The following is a 10,000-nucleotide window of genomic DNA, read 5'->3' as shown; positions in this document are numbered from 1 at the left end:
TCCCTTATCCAGAGCTTACGACGTATACCTATATTTCATTTTTATACAACAGAGCAATGAAGGGTTAAGGGCCTTGCTCAGGGGCCCAGCAGCTGGGATTCGAACTCACAACCTTTCGATCGGTAGTCCAACACCTAAGTGGTTGGAATTGCATCATTCATACAACATGCTGCAATACCACAGCGATTTCTGGGCATTTCTTAAATCTGCTCAGAAAGTCTTTACTTTTCCATAACGGCAGCATTAACAGGAGTGCAGCGCGGAGATCGAATCCCACTTGTATATTAATGCACTCGTTCTTATGTGTTAGAACTGTCTCAGGCTTGTATTGCACACGGTTGATATTTAAGAAAACAACAAAAAAAATATATAATCTCTGTTACTGTGACCTTTTCTATAAGATTTTTATTTAACATTTATGCAGAGGATCTCCATTGTCAACATTTTGGAGCTATAAGATTTCTAGTTACTCAATCTATTTATTTATTTATTTATTTATTTGTGCCTTATTCACGACAGACAGACTGGTGAGGTAGAACAGGAGAAATGAACAAAGATCATCTTGTGCATGTTCTACCACGTAACTGATCAAAGGGACGTCAATATCTTTGGAATAAGAAAAATAAAACCCTGGCTATGATGTTCAAGAAAACGTTTACCTCCTGGTGCCGAGGGAGTCACAACACGTCGTCGGCGGACACTTTCCTACTCGAGTTTCCTTCGATACACAACATCCGTATCAACTAGCAGAATAAACTCTAATCGGTGTAGATGGGAAGAAAAAAAACAAGACCTTCGTTCTAGTAATAGTAGCTGCCCGTGTAAGCTATTGACCATGTAAATACATAAACAAAATGAAGAAAACAAAATAAAGATGGTGTCCTATAACCTGCAAGGTGGTGAAATGAAAACAGCAAGCCATTGTTTTTTTTCTTCAAGGGTTTAATTTCCCAATAGGCTCTACACCCATTTCCTATACAGGGATATCTGCAGGGCCTTTAGGCTTTTATACCCGATATTTAATTACACATGATGGGTATCTAGGTTTTTTTCTCATTCTACTGTGTGCTGACATTGTTCTGAGGCGGGGAGAGATATTTGATCAGAGAGCTACTGTAATTTAACGAATTAGTCTATTCCAGACACTCTTCCACATTATCTCTTTCACCGTTTCATAAAATCGCTGGCAATTAACAAAGCAATGTTAGATTAGCAAGAAATTAATCCTTTAAGCCATAAAAGAGCTCGGCTCGTTATGCTTCGGCGAATAGAAACGAACCGGAGCGCGAGACAAATGTTTTTTTTCTTCTTCTTTTCTTCTGTAATCATGTTGAATTTTGTTTTTTTGTAGTTTGCACTTCCAGCGTCGTTCGAAATTAAATTCTCCGCTTACAATCCGAACGCAAGGACACGAGGCTTGTATAGATGGAAAAGTAATTTTGAGACAGATGCTTCATTTCAGCACTATAGATCCATGAATATAAAATTCAATTGTAAAAAAATATACATACACGTATATATATATATATATATATATATACATATATATATATATATATATATATATATATATATATGTATATATATATATATATATATATATATATACACTCTTTATCAGAGATCATTTTCCAGGACTTTTCCAGGACATTTCAAATTTAGCAAAAAAAGGCAAGGCTCACAGATTCACGGCCTAAAGTAATATGTTCTTCTCTCCGGAAGTCTTAAAAACAACGTACACTTTATGGCTATTACTTAACTATACTTTTAAAGACAATTTGTCATGTGAATGAAATTTCAACATTTATAAAATAAAAAGACCGCACATATTAATACCCTTTCCTTTCTCAGGCCAATGCCGTCATGCATGCTTTAGTTTGCTGTGCATTCCACTTGCACATGATATTCAGATTAACAAGGTTAATATAACCTGTTTACCCTGAAAACATTCGAGCACTTAAACCATTCCTAGCGCCTGAAACCGCCAACACAAGACAGCGTCATCCGTCACAGCGAGATTAAACAGCATAACAAAAAACCCGTCAAAACTCAGTGTCCCTGAACAGAGCGCTATCTGTTACTAACGTTAATTGTTTCGACCAGTTGTAAACTGTTCTTTAAATGATCAAGAACATTTAAAAATAATAATTTCCAGGACAACAAGATTTTTTCCAGGACAATTTATGTTTTCTCTCATTTTCCATGTGTTTTATTCCAGGACGCAAATATGTATGTGTATATTATTTTTGTCATTATTTTTTCCTTATATTTCCTTATATATCTCCTTCCCATTGACAGAGCAGAGGCACTTACGTTCTCGCAGAATGCTAGCCACAAACCTGCATTTTCCCGACAACGTTGTGAAACCCTAGACAACTCTGCCAGTCGGGAGTCCACCAGAGGACACTTTTAATAAGTTGCAAGAAGACCAAAGACTTATATCTGGGGTGCACTGAATTCAATTCCTAAAACAGGCTAATATGTAGGCTAGGCTAGAAAAAAGCTCTTCAAAGTTCCTTCAAGGAACATCTAAAGCACTCTAACTCTAATGTAACAAATACTATCCAGCAAATACAACCAAGTTTACGATTAATACTACTCATACATCTGGAAAGGTCCAGATATATACAATCCGCTGCTAACAAAGATTTGCAGAACCACTAATATGATTAAATGGCTAACGTTGACAACTTTTACCACACAAGCATCAGCAATTATGTCAAGACTATAAGTAGGACGCGTTGGTTTGAAGCAGTTAATTTTTTTTTATTTTGACCGCAGCCAGATTCTAAAATTGAAGACATCATCTTTCCTTCCTTCTTTGTTTTTTTTTTCTTTGAACAATTGCTTCACTAAATCCAGCAGATCACACATCTGTAAAAAAAAAAAAGCTCATTCCTTCCTCAACAAGCTGTCTTTGGCTAAATCATTTAGATAAATGCATGTGATTGGCTGCACTTGAAGCTCTGCTACAAAGGCTGTGAAGATTTATGGCACTGAGCCACTGAACTACAGCCAGTTTTTCGTTTTGTTTTTTTTTCCTACTCATTGATTGCTTCTTTTACAGTTTTTTTCCCCCTCCGTTTGATCCTCAGTGATATGCTGCTGGGTCTGCATCTGGACCTCAGGGTGCTAGTTGACAAACCGCCGGCCCAAAACCCTATAGTATCATATGCATTATACATACATACATACTTATATTACAAATTAATATAAGTAAAAGTACTGTATATACCTTGCAACTGAAATTTTCAAGACGTTTGCATAAGATTTGAATTTTTTTTGACACCAAAATGTCCAATCAAAGATATTCAGCAATCATTCATTCATTCATTTTCTACCGCTTATCTGAACTACCTCGGGTCACGGGGAGCCTGTGCCTATCTCAGGCGTCATTGGGCATCAAGGAAACAGGCCTGAACAGGCCGGATATCAAGGACGGGCATCAAGGCAGGATACACCCTGGACGGAGTGCCAACCCATCACAGGGCACACACACACACTCATTCACTCACACAATCACACACTACGGTCAATTTTCCAGAGATGCCAATCAACCTACCATGCATGTCTTTGGACCGGGGGAGGAAACCGGAGTACCCGGAGGAAACCCCCGAGGCACGGGGAGAACATGCAAACTCCACACACACAAGGCGGAGGCGGGAATTGAACCTCCGACCCTGGAGGTGTGAGGCGAACGTGATAACCACTAAGCCACCGTGGCCCCCTATTCAGCAATCAGTATATTTTAAAGTCATGGGTTCCTTAAACTGTAAGTAGTAAAAAGGACACTTCAATAATTTAAAGTATGATTTAAATAAGATTATTTTGTCCCAGTCGGGGTGGGGGGTGGGGGACCTTCAGACGTTCCTCTGGCAAATAACCAAAAATAAAAAATTGAGCAAATTGGATTTCCGGCTTATAACGTACTTTGATCCGTCGACCTTTAGGAAGCCATAAATCAATTTAAAAAAAATCAATGTAAAAAAAAATCAATCAAAGAAAACATTTGACTTACTTTGTAATCACGGCTACGTTTTCAGCAAAGCGTAAGATCAAGCTGGATGAGAAGCTTTATTCAGATAAAGCATGATCACTTGCAGCAGTGATAAAAACAGTCTGCCTAAAGAAGCCTCAGGTCCTGTTCGAACCTGGCATTAACATGCGCCCTGGGTAATCAGATCACGAGTAAAGGTGTGGACAGGTTCAAATGTTTCTCGAAGATACAACGTGATCTGATCACTCAAACCGTATTCGGTGGTCTGGAACGTGTACGGCCTTGTCACGTCGATGTAGTGTGAGCGTGAATGCTCTGCGTGAAGGCTCTGGGTTGTTGACAGTGTTGAATAAAGTACTTGAAAGCAATACTTGAGTAAATATATATACTGTACTTAAGTATCAAAAGTCATTTTCTGATATTTAATGTACTTAAGTATTTGAAGTAAAAGTAAAAAGTAAAATTTCAGTGATTTTCGGTAGGCATAAGAGCAGGGGCGGTTCTAGGGTTTCATCTTTAGGGGGTTTTAGCCCTCAGTGAGAATTTAAAACAAGAAGAGTTTTATATTATATATTATATGACTACATAGTAAGCCAAAAGTTACGGTATTATTAAATGCCAAAAGTGGACACTAAAATTTTATGCATGATTAATGATGCCGGTCTTGAATCAGATCAGTTCATGTATGTGTGCATTCTCTACAAACAGTGTGTCCAATGAATGCAGTCATTAATAAAGAAATATTCACAAGACAAAGACCAAATCAATAAATGTTATTTTTATTTAGTGTTGAATGGATTGTTTGCATTAATATTGTGTTTGTGCTACAACTCTGGTAATAAGAATAGTGAAATTTCACTGCTTTTGGTTGACGTCTTTGCGGCTTTCTGCCAATTAACGTTATAGATAAACGCCTCCAGCTCTGACTGCTCGTGCACACTGCACGTTCCTGTGCTTCTCCGTAGAGCGTGTGGAGCGTAATGCAATCTAGGAGCAGTGATTCTCCAAACCTCCCTTATTGCAGTCGCACACATTTCTTCTGATTTTATTTTGTAGTAACGAGTAACGGAGATGCTTAGTGGAAATATAACGGAGTAAAAGTAAACATTTTATCTAGGAAATGTAGTGGAGTAAAAGTGAAAGTTGACATAAATTTAAAAAGTAAAGTGCAGATACATGAAATTTCTACTTAAGTACAGTAACAAAGTATTTGTACTCCGTTACATTACAACACTGGTTGTTGATCAGAGGACCAGGGTTCAGGTCCCAGCATTGCCAAGCTGCCACTGTCAGCCCTTGAGCAAGGCTCCTAATTCTCCTGTATTGTAGCTGCCCCTGTGCTCTGACCTCGGACTCCTCACTTGGGACATGCAAGGAAAAAAATGTCAATGTAATGTATATGTGGTGATAATAAAGGCTTCCATGCCCTAAATTCATCATCGTTCATCATCATGTGCCCTGAACAGCGGTGTAGGACCAAACAGTCAACTGACTGCCTTCTTGTTTCCTGGTAGAACTCTCAGCGTCTATGCTGATGGATAAAGACTAAAGATAAAGTTACACAAAAGCAGTTCAATTTTATAGCTTCGTCTTACATACACAGCATTTGGCAACATTTTATACAACTGAGGTTTAAGGGCCTTGCTCAGGGGCCCACAGCAAAGAAAGTTTGGTTTGCGATTTGAAGTCTCAACCTTTCACAATTAGTAGCCCGACATCTTAAGTTCTACGCTACTAAGTCCCCTCAAAAAGCTTGTTTACTTTTGCTTCATATCTCATTTTCATACAACGGAACAATGGAGGGTTGTTTTATACAACTGAGGTTTAAGGGCCTTGCTCAGGGGCCCAGCAGTAGCAGCTTGGTGGACCTGGAATTTTAACTCACAACCTGTCGGTAGTCCAACACCTTAAACACTAGACTACCACTTCCCATCTACTGTCGCCTCATCCTACATTCATTTCTAAGTTTCACTATCAGACCAAATAAGCAGGTGGAGGACTGACATCATAAATGTGTGCGACAGCCTTTCTGCAGAAGAAATGACGTGTTCACTTTAATCACAATCCCTCCCTGGTTACGCGTTCATAATTCCAGGTGTGAACGGATCGTGTGTCTCACCCGAGGATGCGTGTTAATGCCGGTGTCAATGTGGCCTAAAAGCTGCCTAGCTTGTGTGTGGTTTCCTCAATCGTTGAACGCTGAGCTTTGATGGAGCTGTCGGGTAGCTCGGTGCTGCAGGAAACAGACCCGGCGTAATCGGTTCGGCTTGTAATCGCATACCAGCTGCTTTGCAGTCGGAACAGAATTTCTGCGGAATTCAGAATGCGTGTTTGCAGCTAACCAGACTTTCGAAAAACCTTTTGTAGTTGGTATACAAAACAAAAAACATGTAGCGTTCAAAAGTATATATAGTGGTATATATAGGGTTTTCCCAGGCCACCACACATAAGAAAGGTTCTCTATGTAGAAAAGGGTTCTACCCAGAACCCCTTTTCCCCGCTGCCCACAGTCATTTGAGCTAATCAATTACCATCTGTCTACGTGATGTCCTACTTTGGAGCTTTTTTACAACTTTCTCTCTGCCGAACACAAGGGAAAACCACTATCCCTCTTTAAAAATGTGCGTTACAAATGCCTGGCCCTTCTCCAGCAGCTGCCAGGGGGTCCAACACACTGAAAAGGTTAATAGGATCATTTGCACCCAATGTGTGCTGGTGTGATGGAAACCACGGCGCTGCAAAAACAAAGCTTTTACAGCCACCGAATTCCCGACACCTCTTCAGCGGACACAATGCTTTACTGTAAAGATGTTGCCTTAAAGTTACGACGGTGACGGGGGAAGACAGAGAGAGAGAGAGAGAGAGAGAGAGAGAGAGAGATATAGAGAGAGTCATATGGGGGAGCAAAGACAAAAGAGCTCTCCCATTATTTACAACAAAAACACTTAGGAAAAGATTAACTGCGTCTACATCGTGGGTCCGTGTCTCGGAGTGTTTTGTGGACTTGAACAGCAGACGCGTTTCAGAGAAACAGAAGAGAACGACGTAGTAAATGTTGTAACATTAAGAATACACATGTACTGAATCAATAACAAATTACTACACTTAAGAGGAAAAGATGTGACCGTAAGCGTACTCGAAGGCAATGCGTGTGTCACGTTCGAATAAACCCCTTTAAAGGTTAAGGTTTGGGAGTTTGTCATCTAAATGTACTCGACACCTTGCTCAAATGAAGCGTCTTCACTCATTCGGAGTCGTATGAATATTTCATAACAGCAGACTGGATGCGGATATAGATCGGCAGAAACAGCATGCGTTACGCTGTAGGGATTTCAAAGGATTACGAAATGACAACGCAGGTCCAAAAGGTTATTCTCCAAACCCATCAGCTCTCAGTGCTGCAGCGGGCACAAAACACTTTACGATGTGACTCAGATGATGAGTAAGCTGAAGTTTATAAGCTCTCTGCCGCTGCTCTATCTGTTTCCCTTCCAAATATCATACCCTCGTCTCTGGTGAATTGGTACAACCGTGTCGGATACTACAGCTCCTTCATTACATAACGTGCTAATTACGGAGTTCTGTCATATTCTGGAAATGTTTGAAATCATAGAATATTATATTAATTATGCTTCTGAAGTCCGATAGCTCACGATTTCCGTGTCGGCTGTGAAACGTGACAAGCGACGTCTGTATTAAAATCCCCTCGAGTCTATTCAAATTAGGTATGATGTGGTAAATCCAAACAAAAGGCTCACATAAGATCTCAAGCCGAGCCAACGAGCCTGCTTGTGGTCAATTCTTCACTTCCTCACTCGCATATTACAATTCCTGACTGTAATTACTTCCCATTTTACTGTATAAACATGTAATAGAATCTCTGTAAATGTCTATGTATAGTTTAAGAGGGAAAATAAAAGCTTGGAAGGAAGTAGACAAGGTTGTTGTTGGTTCTGGCGTGTAACTAGCTAGTACGGACAGTGGGCTGTAGCCTAAAAAGCCTTACCGTTCTCGCACAACCACAAGCAACGACAAAACTAAAGGCTGGTTTATACTTTTTGTTCACTACATATTTTGTGCGCTACGTAAGATGGCCGCCGAGCGTATCCTGCTGTCGCTCGACGTGTCCCTTGTGCACATCCTCAGAAATTAACGTGAGGTTTCCTCGTGGTCTAAAACCAATGTGAATAGTGCTAATCGCTATCTATGATGCATTTCAATTGACCAAACACAACATAAACAATATTGCCAACTGCTAAGCATTAACAGTAAGAGTTCTCCTGTTTCATAATAGGTTTATTACGGCTATTGTTTGCGTTTTAAAAACCTTCTAAAACTGCTGAAAGTTCTGTTTTAAGCACCACATTTCCAGATTTTCTAGCTTAGCAAATATTCCTGAATGCACAAAGAGCATTTTGGATTTGAGATCATGACAACAATCACGACGACTGTACACAGTTTTGGAGAGAAACCGAGCTTGTCTTATGTCTTTAACAATTAAATAAATCCCCGAATATTACAGGAAAAATATTCAGTTTCAACTGGAATCCAGTTGTTTTGGCTCCGTCGATGGCGTCTAGTGAAACCCTGCTGCTAATCCTCCAGACATACAGTATATGAGCGAATATACACAAGCGAATATGTGAACAGTGCCAATCGTAGCATGCACATGTGGATGTGTAATGAAAGTGAAGTATATTTCCCACTTTGGTGGGAAAGTGGTGAGGAATTTGAAACAGTACAAACAGACATTATCGGAAAGCAGCTTTAAGGGACACTGGATGTAGATTGGAATCCCCAATGAGCAAGAACAATCTCCATGAGGAAGTAACCCTGAGAGGAACCAGACTCCAATGGGGAACCCTTTTCTAATCAACTGACTGTGAGATTATAAATCGTTCCTGTACAAAAATAACAAGAAACCTTACGAACAGGATGTTAAGAGGCCTGAGATGTGCTTTATGATTACAGCAGCATTTCCTAGAATTAAATCTACACAATACTGCTGAGATTGTTGATGAGATCCGGGTTTGGTTCAGGGGAAACTTTACAAGAGCAGAAAACGAGCCGTGAGTGCAGAATAATGTGATGAACTCGGGACAAATGTGCTGGAATGGCTGTCACATCCTGTTAGAGACTTGCTGGTAAGACGTTTGGATAAATCTGTGACCAGAGGAAGGCTTGAAATAAACAGCCAGATCAATCTTAACACAATGAGCTCTAACAAGCCTGGCCTTGAATATCAGCTCTTACTCCACCTTGTGTTGCTTCCAGTCTACCAGCTGATCTGTCCCTGTATTTCAGTGTAATTCTGAGACTAAGGTGCCTAGGATGTGATTTGTCTTATAAAGTGAATTAAACATGTGTCCACTTCAACAAATGAGGCTTTATTTAACAGGAAATGGTTATAAACCAGGATGGAAACTTACCCGGATCCGTCTCATGGCAGCTACTATTTCTACCCGGCTGTTGGGTCGAGACACATCCAGGCTACCAATATACTGATAAAACAAAACAAAACAAATAATTACTTTTCTGTTTCAGTGTAACTTATTTGACTTGTATGTTTAATTTAGTTGCTGGTAAACAAGTCACCTGGTGCAACTTCTACTGTACAGTGATAAATAATAGTAATAATAATAATAATAATAATAATAATAATAATAATAATAATAATAATAAACTATAGTAATAAATAATAATACCAATAATAATACCAATAATAATAATAATAATAATAATAAACAACAGTAACAACAATATAATAAACAACAATAATAATAATAAATAATAACAGTGATACATAATAAATAATAATAATAATAAACACAAATAAATAATAATAATAATAATATTAATAAACAATAAATAATAATAATGATACTACTACTACTACTACTAATAATAATAATAATAATAATAATAAACAACAACAATAATAATAATAATAAACAATAATACTATTAGTAAACAAGTTTCCTGTCTTCTCCAAACCAAAGCACA

General features: G+C 38.9%; 1 protein-coding gene across 1 annotated transcript in view; it reads right to left on the bottom strand.

Annotated features, from left to right (window-relative positions):
• The window catches only part of nos1apa (nitric oxide synthase 1 (neuronal) adaptor protein a), a 144,406-nt gene that overhangs the window by 133,909 nt on the left and 497 nt on the right, over positions 1–10,000 (bottom strand). Inside the window, exon 2 of the mRNA XM_060867501.1 lies at positions 9,427–9,498. Coding sequence (XP_060723484.1) covers positions 9,427–9,498 — 72 coding nt within the window. The remainder of the gene's footprint in view (positions 1–9,426; positions 9,499–10,000) is intronic.

This window comes from Tachysurus vachellii, chromosome 4, assembly GCF_030014155.1.
Source record: "Tachysurus vachellii isolate PV-2020 chromosome 4, HZAU_Pvac_v1, whole genome shotgun sequence".
Classification (NCBI taxonomy): Eukaryota; Metazoa; Chordata; class Actinopteri; order Siluriformes; family Bagridae; genus Tachysurus; species Tachysurus vachellii.
This window is presented reverse-complemented; position numbering and strand designations above follow the sequence as displayed.